Here is a 13,721-nt window from a genome sequence, read left to right on the forward strand (position 1 = left end):
AGACTGAGGTTTAGTAACAGATTACCAAAAGCCACCTCAGTTGATAAAATAATTAGTGTAGTAGCTTTGAATTTTTGGAAGTACTCAGCTGCAAACAACAAAATACGTTAAGTACTGCTCAGCAGTAGCAAAATGCAGAAGAAAAGTACGTCCAGTCAGTTGAAGCATTTTCATTTACAACCAGGTCACTTAAAACCGCATAAAAGCAAATAATTTTTCTTACGAATAACTAAGCTGCAGGCACCTTTCACTGTTTTACTTGGCTGCTTTTGATCTGTTTCAGAATCAGCTGTCTGGAAATCTGCTAAGAAAATTCAAAAACAGCAACGGGTGGCAGAAGCTTTGGGTGGTGTTCACCAACTTCTGCATGTTCTTCTATAAATCGCACCAGGTAACCAACTGGGCAAGTGTGAGTGGCTGTGGATGACAGTGGGGGGTTCTTTTCCAAAGAGGCAGCTGAAAGAAAAGTGGATATCAGTCACAGATGCTGAAGGCTGGAGCAGCAGGTGCACTGGGCATGGCTGCACACACAGCCTTCACTGGCACACAGAGCCAGGGCTTGGTCTCACTACTCCTGGGCCAGTTCTTTCCTGACACTTTCAGCAGTCACACTACAGATCATTCTTGAAAGCACAGCAGAGCTCACCACTGCTCAGAAGCTGTGGTGCAAGTTCAAAACAGGCCTTTATCGCTACAATTAAAAACTTAATAGTGACTTACAAATTCTGTTTACCATTACTGACACTTAAGCCAAACAAGAGAACAGTGGTCTGTGATTTAATCTACCTGAGCAAACATCCTACTGCAAAAGTAGGGGATTTCTGTTTAGAATCTCTTGGACTTCTGAATCTGTTTGAGCAGGGGATAAGCACAAAGTAACTTGAGTTGCTTCATTGTGCTTTCATTGTTACAGAAATCCTTAATGATGAAAGAAGGAATTGGATGATATTCCACACGTAAGAGGGGTAATGCCATGCAGTAACTGGACTTCAGCAGTGAACCTGCTGGGTGGCCAGCACAGCTCTAAAGGAGTAGGAGATTGCAAGCTGAGGATGAACCTGGGTGGTACCCTGCCAGTGGCAAATGATAGAGCATTATGTTCATCAGTTTAAAAGTAGTCAAACTCCCAAGATATGAGCCAGCTTTCCTTCACGGAAATACTGAGGGGATCAACCTGCAGCAGATCCATATGCAAAGGGTCTGTAATGATGACCAGCTGAAATTACCAGACAATTAATCTTATTGCAATTATATAAATCTGGTATTTTTCTGCACATGTGTAGAAACACAGTGATCTTTAAATGAGGGTGTATCTGCTTTCCATTTACTTACATGCTCTCTTTATTTAAGGGCATTTGATCTCACAGCACTTTCCATCATATCTTTTCAGGACAATCATCCTTTAGCCAGCCTTCCTTTATTGGGATATTCACTTACCCTTCCTTCTGAATCTGAAAACATTCACAAAGATTATGTGTTCAAGCTGCATTTCAAATCCCATGTGTACTACTTCAGGGCTGAAAGTGAATACACCTTTGAAAGGTAAGTTTGTTTTTGAGGGAAAATTTTTGTTAAATTCCAGGAGCATTCTTCCAAAGGTTAGTAGATACAAAGTTTATTTAATAAGTTGGTTCAGTAATACAGGCGAGTGGTTCAGCACAACTGGAGAAAGGACCTTTTAAAATTATAAAAGAAATTTTAAACCTGATACTGCTAAAATCAAGTGATTGGCTGTGATGATATGGAAGGAGTAACAGTAATTACTGCAAAACCTGGAATTATCCAGTCAGAATTGATCAGGATGGCTGTATGGAGAGCTCCATGCCTCAGACTTCAGGAAGCATGTGAACAGATCACAGAACACCTCAGTAGCTCTTCAGAATAGCTTAGCTTCCTTTAGTACAACTGCATCGAAAATCCACACCTGAAACAAAATTCCAATTTTTATAGAAGCAGCTGTTCCTACTACATATTTATGCCACTTCACCATGTAATTTTTACACCTCCCACTGAACTTCAGATACGTGGAGAGTCAGGGAAAAGGCACTATTCCTAATTTGTGGTTTGTGGTTGTTCATACAGGGAACTAATTTAGCTCTTTTATATGAAACATGAACATGTCAAAAATCATGTCTTCATCAAAGAAAGCTGTTTTTAACCTTTAGCCATGTCAGTCCAAAACTATAAGCACAGCAAATTGTGGGAAAGTGGTGATAAAATAAAAACACAAAATGCCTTTATCAGTTTTAGGAAAAAGAAGCAGAAATTGTAGCTCAAGTACATTTTTTTGCTCTCAGATTAAGAATGGTTGGTCTCAATTGCTCATTGCTTGGACCACTCAGAAAAAAGATATTTGGTGTCTGCAGAGCAAGTAAAACCTCTATTAACTTCACAAGTTTTGGGACCCCTACCTGCTGTTTGGGACTTGCTGTCTGTTCTCTCTAAACCTCCTTACAGTTTTGGCAGTTGATCCTCTTGCCTTGAGATAGATTTAGGGGCAAAGTAGGAAGATGCTCCCGCAGGCACTAAAACTCAAACTGTACAACCAATAGCACAGACTGTACCTGTGAAATCCTCCCCTGGGAACTGACCTTCCTTTTGTTCGTGTCTCTCCTCGTGCTTCCTCACAGATGGATGGAAGTGATCCGAAGTGCCACCAGCTCTGCCTCACGCACTCGAGTTCTGAGTCACAAAGAGCCTCATGCCTATTGATGGCTGAACAAGCCGCTGTGTTGATTGTCCAGCAGCTGCTGATTTTCTAGACGACATTTGAAACTCTTTTTCTCCCTCCAAGTTTAGGAAAACTTACACTTTGGTAAAAGAAGAGAATTAACCATGGTTTTGCAGAAACTTTCACAATTCCTCAGCAAAACTGTTTAAGTTCTCTGAATATACAAACTAGCTTACCATCATCCCAGTGGCTGCGGTTCATTTCATGTCTTGTATTTTGTCATTCTGTGCTGTTTTTAGCTTGTGCCAGTATTAAAATATTGTCCTTATTAGAGTGCCAAATGCCAAAAGACGTTTTGTTGCCTCAAAGATTGCACCTAAAAGAACTCCCAGATGACTGAAATCTTGAAAACTTTCTCCTCTGAGGCAAACACTATTTTCTTCTCTTTTCATAAAAATATATTATTTTTTTTACCATGTTAATCTGTAGACTGCTGGGCTTTTAAATGTAGATGGATTTTCACAGTATAGAATATAATTATATATACAGCAAGCAGTCTAACAGGAATGAGATAACTTTCAGATTTCATGCTTTTTTTCCCAGTCTTTCTACATTTAATCGGCAACGATTTACTAATTTTCTGTGTTTAACAAGGAAACAGTTGACAGCTCATTCTCATTTCCCTTTGGGGTCACACATCCATGTGGTATAAATAAAGCATAGGGTTCTTATCTAACCTTTTTTTTTGGTGCAAATTGACCAAATTGTTCATCTGTTGGCTTTGAAAAGTGAGTACTACTTGCAAGACGAAAAATTTTTAAAATAATCCAGTGCAATATTATTTGGGCTGTTAATGTACTGTGAATGGTTACGTACAAGAAGAAATTAAAGGCTGTGGTGACATTCTGCTGTTTGTTTTACGAACTTGAAAGAAAACCTGTATGCTACAAGAACTGCAGCTATTTGTGATTCATTTGTAGTGTTTTGGTAACTAAATTGCTCTAAGATGGGGGGGGGGGGGGTACTACTGAAGCCCCGAGTTTTCATCCTGCTTGCTACACATCCCAAATTGACTTCCAGTTTATAGTTAGAATTTCAGTCTCTCCCTCTCTCCCCTGGGGCTCAGGCAGAGAGCGACTCACACAACCTGCAGCAGAATTACCCATTCTGTATGCCTAGCTTCAACATCAGCTGGCACGGCATTTTGGATAAGCTGGTGGCGCGCTGAGAAGGTTGGCAGCACTGTATCTGCAAGGCTTAGATGCTTTCCCTCATGTTTTAAGAAACACTGTCACTAGGGTGATGTAGAACTTCCACTGGCAGAAGTTTGCTGTGCTTTTAACACCCATCACTATTACAGGCCTTGGAGGAAGCACAGTGCTAAGCAGAGGGGGCCTGAAGGTCAGTCTGGGAAACGAAGCTGGGGAAGTTCTATCCCTGCTTTTTCTTCATCCAGCTACTCGCTTTGTTAATGGCTTGTGTGTGTGCGATGTGTAAAATGGCTTCTTACAGCTTTGCTCACAACAAAAGGGAATAAAATACCTCACAACATCATTGTACATATGCCTGTTTCGAGACAGTGAAGTGTTCTTTCTGTTACTCCCAGCCCCAGACATACCTCCGTCCAAGATGAGGGTGGGCTCCAAACCCTTTAGGACAAGCAGCAGTCCCCATGGTCAAATCCAAGCACACCCTGACAAAGGAAAACTCTTTCCAGAGCATTTCCTTCAGCTGCGTGGAGACTCTTCATCCCCCTGGGCAGGTAGAGGGCTGCAGTTGCTCTTTGCCTCAGGTAGTGCCCCTGGCTCTCCATACCAGTGCAATAATCACACTGACCCTGGAGCACTGCCTCTGGCTAGGATGTGCTGAAGAACAAACTTGGAAAGTAGGTAGGAAAATCTGAAGCCCATTTTCTCAGCTGCAGGTCCCACTGTCCCATTCTGAGCCTGTGACCCTGCCCTGTAGTAACATACAGGGATTCCAGTGCTTCAGGACTGACCAGGAATGCGAGCACTGATCTGCATAGTGAGAACAGGAAATAGCACAGCATAGGTGAACAACAACTCAGCTGCAGCCATACTGCTCTGGGAAAACAATGCTGGAAAAGCAACAGCACTTAATGTTGCTATGAAGTAAAATGCTGCAGACCTGGTCCTGCCAAAAGTTATTATTATTGAGTGGTAAAATAGTACCTTACAAGACAAAGCCCTGCCTCTTCCCTTTACAATTGTTATCTATAACAGTGAAAGGCTTTTTGTAAATGGAAATTATATTGAGGGCCATGCCCTTAATTCAGCCAAAACTGAATTTTAATTTAGAACCCTGGGGCTTGTTGGATAGAACGTTCATTAACTGCTATCTGCTGCAGTAGTTTATTCTGAGCTCTCCAAAGAAATCAAGTAACACTGTTTCTCATTAAGTTCCATTTTTACACAAGGTGAATTTGGAAAGTAAGGCAAAGACCAAAATACAGTGATATTTATTGTTAATGGCAGAGACCAAGTTAGGCTGTGGGTGCAATTCTCAGAATACCCACCTAATCATCATTTTCACCTTTTTATATTATTTTTCCTATAAAAAAAAAGTTTAACACAAGATTATTTTTTTCTTCTTTACTAGTGTGATTTTAATTTCTTTTTAAAATGGAACCATCTGAACTGCTGTCACCTGTCAGCATTTTTCTAAGTTTTTCTATTCCCAGGGTTAACCCAAAACTGAAATGATAGTAAGAGAGTAAAATCAATTGTCCTGATGCTCATATCTTGGAAATGGGCAGAGTCTACATGTGTGACTAAAACTCAATGTACTAGAAAGCTCTAATGTACAACGACTTATTTTTAATCCTGATTCCCATCATAGCACTGCCTGTTCAGCCAAGCAGGGCCTGCAGAGAGGGAGGGTCACTGTGCTCCAGGTCAGGAGCTATCACTAAACGCATCTCTCTCAGCTACAGGAAAACCTCAGGGCACTGCAGGAGATTTGCTGCTGGTGTTGTTATTACTCACCATGAAATAGCTGCCAGTTTCCAATAATGGACAAATAAAAACAAAACAGGGACTTCATTGCCTCAGGAGGTAGCACCACAGGCAAAGGGATCAAAAAAGCCTGGACTCCTGTGGTTTTTTCAACAAGATTAAGCATCTCCACCATTTATCTGCTGTCTAATTTAACCTCTGTTAAGATGTGTTTGATAATATACCTCAAAACTACCTCTTTTCAGAACATTTTATTTGAACAACACTGACACCTTAATGCCTTTGTAAATTCAGCTGAAACCAGACAAAAATGACAGACTGAAAGACAAGTCAGCAGGTAGCGGAAAACATGCTGTGATTGCAGAAATCTTGATACAAATCTCTCACTAAGGAGGAAGAAAAATTCATTTTAGAGACAAAATCGGGTGTAATAGCCTGCCATTCCATCAGCCAAGAACAAGAAAGAGGATCAAGAAAGACCTGAAAAGCCCAATTGTGCCCATTCTTTCTCTCTATACAGGACCAATTACATGGTCTTAGCCCTCGAAAGCACAGTTACCTACATGCAGGCAGATGCACAACTCCAGCTGCTACAGCACAGGGACACTGCCTCTGCCCTGGGGCACAGGAAAGCTGGTAGGGGACAAAATAATGGGCAATGTGCCACACATACAGTTTTTAGCAGCAGAAAATAGTGATGAAGTACAACTACAGGAGTGCAGCTGTCACACAGTTTGTCACCAGGTAAGATGCAATCCATGTAGCACTTAATCAGTTTCACTGGGCTGGGAGGATGGAGGCTACAAGGTGGGTTTTAAATCACTGTCATCTGCAAGTGCTACAAATTCTGATCTGATTGCCATAAAAAACCCAACACTGTTTAATAACCTTTCTGCATATTATTACTGGCACATGGGCAATAACTACTCTAGAAGCCCAGAGAGCTTCTCCAGGGAAGGGCCCCTGAATCTCATCTCACTGACCACTCAGGTGGCAACATTTCATGAAATTTTTCCTTCTTTATTTCTAGGTCATGTAGTTTACAAGGAGGTTTACTGTGCTGGTGTAGTGACAAAAGTAAAATTTAAAACACAGTTATAAACAGGCAGCAATGTTACAGAAAACGAGACACACACACTTTCATGGTCCTCTGTAATCAGGCATTAAAGGTGGCAGGAAACCCTTGCATATGATTTGTCCATGGCATGTGCTCAGTGCAGTTCCCAGCACATCTGCACAACACAGTTAAAAACAGGAAACACATTTGTGCTACACCTTCAGCTCCTCACCAGCAGCCTACAAAACACATTTAGAATTGTCCTGATCCTTGTCTGACACCTGTGCTTATCAGCACTCTGGATAATCTTCCAATGGTGACATTTTTGAAGGCAAAACACATTTCCTTCAAAGTCAGGTTACTGCAAAACTACTACAAACTGGTACCATGCATATAAAAAGTAATACAGAACGTGACATAAAGTAGTGAGAGCTAAAAAAGACATTGCCCAACTACATTAAAAGCACCTTAAGAGGCAGCTGATGGGTGCCATGGTACAGGAGGATGGGAACTCACACTGAGCCAGCTGCTTTGCAGTGAGGTGCCAACACACCCAACCTCACCTTCCCCCTCCACCTGCCTCTCTTGCACAGCAGGGGCAGAACACCCTAGTTAGGGCATTTCACAAAGATCAGTTTACCTTCTGTTCCCACAAGCTCACACACAATGATGGAGCTGCAAAGGAGCCGTGGCACTGCAGAGTGAAGTTACTGCTTTGTTACTACACCAAAAGTGTTCTGTGCCCTTGCACATCATCCTTCAGTAAACTGGTCAGCAACTACAAAGTGCAACTGCAGGGAATATTAAGGTAAAAAAGTAGATCTGAGAGTTATAAAAAAGCAAGCCTTCAGTTCAAATAACTGATTTTATTGTTTTTAAACAGTGAGTTTATTTACTGCCTAATAATGAAATCCCTGACAAATAAGCAGTTCTACTAATTTAAAGGTTTGCATAAATAGGGATAGCTTGTCATTTAGTATAGTCAAGACTGAGTGAAGTACTACCTGCACAGAAAAATCATCAGTGCAACATCGTAACACAGACATGTTTTAAGCATGAAAAAACCTCTCAAAAATATCAATACACTTCTTTTCCTCTGAGAAACTGAGGTGGTGCTTCTTTCAAATGAAGCTCCTCTTCTGATACCAATATAGACCTGATTTTTAAAGCATCAATACTTTTTAATAGCAAATGATTGTACTTCTACATTCAAGATACAGCACACTTTTTTTTCAGTGAATCTCAGTTTAAGATAGTCTATATTTAAATAATCTGTATATTACATATAAAAATACACATCTCTACCATAAATGAGGTCTTGTCTTCTTCTAAATGCCCAAACCTTTTGGCCACCTGCCCTCACCACAAGTCTTATTCATCTTAAGCTCTGACACATTCATCAAGCAAATTCTGCCACTATCTACTCAGAGAAGTACTTCCTCAACATACAGTCCTGGAACACAACTAAAATGCAACTCAGAACACATTATATATATAACTTTTCAAATGAGTGTTCAAAGGGTGTAGCTTAGAATTTATTTCAACTTGCTGATTGATAAATTCTTGACATTCAAGCCAGCAGCACAAGTTTAACTTCCCCACTAAGTCTCAGAGTTCTATGCATCTCCAAGTAAGCTCACTTTAATTCCCAGTCCTTACATTAACAGATGACTAGGGAACAACTTACACTGATAATTTATATTTCCAGTACAAACACACCTGTTGATTTCCTTGTGCAGTCACAGCACAGGGATCTACTGAAGGCTGAATGTTCTCATATTGAGACATCAACAGGTAAATTTCCATTGCACTGCATTCTGATGCCCATTTCACAAAAGCAGTGCTAAATTTGTTCCCTCAAAAGTGAGCCTATCGATAACACTTAAGAGCACACTAAACGACATAATTAAAAATATTAATCAAAGTGGAGTTGTAAAACATTGCTCAAACTTTAGCATTGTTCAATTTATTTTAAATTTCCTTAGCCATAAAGGAAACCCGTTACCTCATTAGGCTGGCAAATGAGTAATGCCTGAAAGCATGGCCTCAAGATGAACACACACCCACATTTCTTCCAACTGTCGTTCCAACCTGGGCAGAAGTTTATTAGCTCTGTTAGCAAGACAGTGTCCTCTTACTGTTAAATTCTTAAATTAATAAATTAAGGCTATTAATATGCATAGACTAAGGGCTACCATGGTGATAGAAGTCCTGGAAGGAGACCTCACCAGCTTCCACAATGGTTAGAGTACCTGGGTTTCTTGTACCAAGCCAGGCAGATATGCCTGTATTTTAAATGTTAAGCCTTTCTGTTCCAAAGCTTCCATCTATATTATTTTTAAAAAGTAAATATATAAGTTACCTCACAGTCATGCAAAGCATAAAGTCACCAATTTCCTCATTAAAAGAAGGCAAAAATGCTCTCTTAGCTACTGGAATAAGAAGAACCTGAATATAGTCTTAGTGAAACCAACCAAGGTGAACCTCAGAGTAATACTGTGGAGGGAAAAAAAAATAGCAGCTACCTAATCAACTGTGCATACAACCAATGAACTAGTATTGCTGTTTCCAAGATCTATGACACCTGAAGTCAGCTATCTAGAAGCCCTCACAGGAATAGGGAAGAAATTCCCTCACAGGAATAGGGGAAATTTAGAAATTCAGAATTTCAAGAAGTAACTTTTCTCTGGAGAGGCGAGCAGCAGGACGCAACACACAGCACTTGGGCTGTTTTACAGTCTCTCTGTCCAACACCTATCCATTGTGGTGAAGAGATGCACAGATCTAGGCAGCGAGACCAAATACTGAATCTATGGATAATTTTTCTTTTATGCTGAAAGACATTCATTTTAATGATAAAAATAGGCATGATAAAGAAATATTTGCCACTGTCTCAGAATCTACACCTTAAAGAGATATTTCAGCATAAATGAAGGGAATAAAGATTTCTCTGAGCATTTAAACATGTTCAGGTGAAAAAAAGACTGTGTCTGAATTTCACAAGCTTCACAAATATCTGTTGCTAAAATTGAACTATTTCAGAATTTGCATTGGCACAGTTTGAAACTGAAGATATGAAAGAACTCATTCTCTAGGAAGAACAATTATTTAAATCTAAAGCTTTGAGAGACCAGGTGTATGAAATTTAAAACAACTAGAAGTAACACCATGAACAGAAAGTGATGCTCAGAATATAAGTAAAAAGAAAGAAATGCTAGAGAAACAGAATAAAATTATGTCTGTGCTGAGGAACAAATAGAAGGTTCTATAATACAGGATTAACTCTTTCAATGGCAAATACTTCACATACAAAAATCTAACCGAGATTCACTTATCACATAATTCAAACTTTACATGTAATAAAGGCAAGGCAATGCTCAGTTATGGCCTGTCAAATGTTTACCCCACTAACATTATCTACAAAAGCACTTTACCATTTTGTACACAGTGATTCCTTATGCACATTGAAAGGCTTTCTTTTAAAAAAGACATTATATACATATCTGTACACAATTCCAACAACCATGCTCCATCTCTCAGTGGAATTCTTAAAGCAAGATACCTGAGGTTTCTCAATATCTTCAATTTCTCTATCACAAACCTAAATATACATTTCAGATTTTACAAAAGGACACCTCCCTGGAATATGTGAATTATCATTTTAAAAAATTATAGCTTTAAGGAGCTGAAAAAGATTGCCTCCATCCAAGAGACTTCATTTTCACTCTTAGAATGTCCTTCCTCCCAAGGACTTTCCAGAGACTGCGAGGCATAACAGCATCAGGGTGCATGCCTTCAATGCAGACACCATGGGATCTCTGCTGTCTTGGGAAAGCCAGGAAGGAAGAGTATGTCAGTAGGATGAAGAACTTCCTCCAGCTAGGGAATATCTGAGGAGAAAAAGAAATAGTTACTGTTGCAACTTTTAGAAAGGCATTCTACAAGAAGCAGCAATGAAGTGACTCCATTTTATGCTGTTGAAGTTACGGCCTTTTTCCTTGCACAATGGCACTCACCACTGCCACCACACCTTAAAGGAAGAGCCGTGGAACTGAACAACCCTGATAGAGTATCACTGCTCCCTAACAAACAGCTAAACCTGTGCTCAAATGTGTTATTGAGCAGCTCTTAACGATAGAAGAACATTTAGTGACTCCAACTTCCCTACTCTGCAAGCTTACATTAAATCTTTTCAAAATATTACTGGACCAGGACAACTCTATCTCTTGATCTAAGCAGATTTCTTAAATCATCCAAAGAAATAAGCACACCTTTTAATCACAATAAGTTTCCAGTAAACTTCACCAAACATCCAAGATCAAAGCTGGAGGGGGAAGGTAACTGGATTCACGCACATTACTGGGCAGCTATTCTGAGGGTTCCAGTTAATTCATTCAGACAAGCTTACAAAATCCAGTTCTTACCAATCATAAGGGGGAGTGAAAATATAATCAAAAACTTGGTGTTGAAAACCTATCTTCAGTAATTAGCTATCAAATTGTGTGGGTATTATACTGAATGACCTAGTAATGTAACAGAGCATACTTCTTGTAGCACTTGAACAAGGAGTTATTTTTTTCAGAATTTGACTAGCTCCAAAAAAACAGCTTTATCCCCAAAGGAAACCTACTAAGCTGTGGAATGATTCAAGCTCATTTTTAGTGGGAGTTCTTGCTATTCATTCTTTCACTCCCTTTCTGGAGTCATTATCCTATACTAGCTGGAATACAATCCCTGAAAAATAGACAGTTCACCCAGATGTGATCCACTGACAAACATTCTCTATGAATAATTCTTTCTCTCCTACAAAGAGAATGGAGTGCTTGCCTTCACTGATCTAAGACATTATGACCAAGAAAAACAGTAACAGTCCAAGGAAGCAGAACAGAAGGAAAGCTATGCTAAATAGGTATATGAAGAGTCCTGAAATCTTTCTTGCAGGACAAAAATTGAATGTTGTTGTCGTGACAGAACAAGTAAGATCACTTCCAGCATCCCCCAAAACACCCATGTCTTGGTACTGTCTCCATATGGCCATTTTCGGCCTCAATTGCAGCATCAGGTCTTTGAGGTTTCCAGTTCTAGGAAGATCCTTTACCAGACTGATAAAAATACGACACTGAAATATTAGCTGATGAAAGACTGGATTCAATTTTGGAACCCCTAATGGAAACAACTGAGATGGAAGCTCCAGCAGCTCTTTCAAGTCTGCCAGGACCAAATGAGACAGGACAGGACATCTGGCATTAGAAGTAACCTTCCAGCACTAGAGATGCTGACTGGGCTTCATTCTTAACAGCCCATAAAGCAACAAACATGATTGACTGCAAGTTTCTTGGCATTGGTTTTTACTGAAGGAGAAAGTGTCAGCCTGGAAATCCTGTACTTCAACCTCAAAGCAGTGAATTCCTAAACTTTACCAAGTTGTGGTTAGAGACAGTGTAAGGGAGACACCTGCTCAGGGTGATCTTTTTCCATGCAGTGGTCCATGATAAATCAGTGACATGACTTTTTCTAGTACCAAGCAATCCAATCTGGTTGCTGTGAGTTTCACAACAGCTGTGGGCTCCTAGAGCCTTCAATGTTACATTTATAACCTTTTCCAGCAGCAATTCTGAAATTTATACCTCTTATCTTTACTTGTGCAGCATTTAAAGGAACAGAAAATTGATTATTTCTTCCAAATATATTCCTAAGGAAGGCAGTTAGAAAATCTCATGAAATTTGGCCTTTAGAAGTAAGACCAAATATTGGTTTTGGAGATGTCACCCAAAGGCCATACAGACTGTCTTTAATGAATGAACAAAGAACCACTGACCACGTGAGTGAGGGAAACAGACCAACTGAAGAGTCAATTTATCCATGTGGGTAAAAACCTAAGAGTGACACAGAGTGTTCTCTGCAACACACACCCAGACACCAAGGAAGTGTGTGTCCCTTATATGAACTGCAAAGGGAAAAGCCTGTCCAGTCTCATTTGACACACTATGCACACTGACAGGATGAACATGCACATGTGCTATCACCTGAAGCAAAAAATTAGAACTGCTGATACAATTAGGTGTTTTTTCCAGTAAGCAAACACAACTGCACAAACTGCAGGCACAAGTGGTTTTCTTCTCCATTAGTAACAAAAATTAATTCTTTCAATTCAACATAAGCCAAATATTTATAGAATCAGATTTTCAGTTTTCTGTAAGCCATACTGTGATAGTTTCATTACCTCTGAAGCCTCTGCACAAGGTGTGACACCATGGTATCTGCAATGCCTGGACAAGCCTCTTCAGCTAAATAAACTGCCTTCCTCAGTTCTTCTATGGAATCTGTGTTACCACCACACACCTCACTCTTTTCTTTCAACTGAAAGGAAACCAGGAAGAAATATATTAATGAGATATTAATAAATATTTCTATACACAATATAATGCAGAAGCTTGTTAGGAAGTGACCATCGGTGTTCATAATGTCAGCATTTGACTTTCATCATACACCCTCACATACTGAAGACTTTTTTCAAGCAGAAGTTTGTCTTTACAGTACTCATCAGGGTGTCATTCATCTTCACACATCTTCAATCTTCACACATCCTTTTCAGCATGCTCACAGTCAAAACTGACAACGAAGCATCCCAAGGAAAAAAAGCAGTGTTTACCATAGCTGTATGGTTTCAAGATGTGCTTCCTATACTTTAGTATCCATACTTGCACACCTATAGTTTATACATATACACTGCAGTAATTTTATCAACTTTTAAAAATAATCATATCTTCATAAATTCTTCTCTTATCCTTCATATATTCTTTTCAAAGTTGTTTTTAAGTATTTGGGGCGAGAGTATAAAAATGCAAAACTTAGAATGGGAACAAAATACAGTTTTCAACACTGAAATTCAAAAGTGAAATTCTTGATGATCTGGTCTACAACTGTATCTTGGAATAGATCTTGAGCTTGAAATTTGTAATAAGATAAACACATAAGGTAGTGTCAAAAATAGAATGCTGCAATCCAAACATTTACA

General features: G+C 39.5%; 2 protein-coding genes across 9 annotated transcripts in view; one reads left to right on the forward strand and one right to left on the reverse strand.

Moving 5' to 3' along the window:
* The window catches only part of FARP1 (FERM, ARH/RhoGEF and pleckstrin domain protein 1), a 200,858-nt gene extending 196,628 nt beyond the window's left edge, over positions 1 to 4,230 (forward strand). For all 4 annotated transcript variants that reach the window (XM_059839267.1, XM_059839268.1, XM_059839269.1 and 1 more), the window contains exons 25-27: positions 284 to 391; positions 1,391 to 1,542; positions 2,631 to 4,230. In XM_059839267.1, the coding sequence (XP_059695250.1) occupies positions 284 to 391; positions 1,391 to 1,542; positions 2,631 to 2,712 (342 nt within the window). In that variant the 3' untranslated portion in view covers positions 2,713 to 4,230. The remainder of the gene's footprint in view (positions 1 to 283; positions 392 to 1,390; positions 1,543 to 2,630) is intronic.
* Positions 4,231 to 7,554: 3,324 nt separating this feature from the next.
* The window catches only part of STK24 (serine/threonine kinase 24), a 52,170-nt gene continuing 46,003 nt past the window's right edge, over positions 7,555 to 13,721 (reverse strand). For all 5 annotated transcript variants that reach the window (XM_059839272.1, XM_059839276.1, XM_059839273.1 and 2 more), the window contains 2 exons: positions 12,927 to 13,063; positions 7,555 to 10,593 (listed from right to left, as the gene is read on the reverse strand). In XM_059839272.1, the coding sequence (XP_059695255.1) occupies positions 10,557 to 10,593; positions 12,927 to 13,063 (174 nt within the window). In that variant the 3' untranslated portion in view covers positions 7,555 to 10,556. The remainder of the gene's footprint in view (positions 10,594 to 12,926; positions 13,064 to 13,721) is intronic.

Source organism: Haemorhous mexicanus, chromosome 2, assembly GCF_027477595.1.
Source record: "Haemorhous mexicanus isolate bHaeMex1 chromosome 2, bHaeMex1.pri, whole genome shotgun sequence".
Classification (NCBI taxonomy): domain Eukaryota; kingdom Metazoa; phylum Chordata; class Aves; order Passeriformes; family Fringillidae; genus Haemorhous; species Haemorhous mexicanus.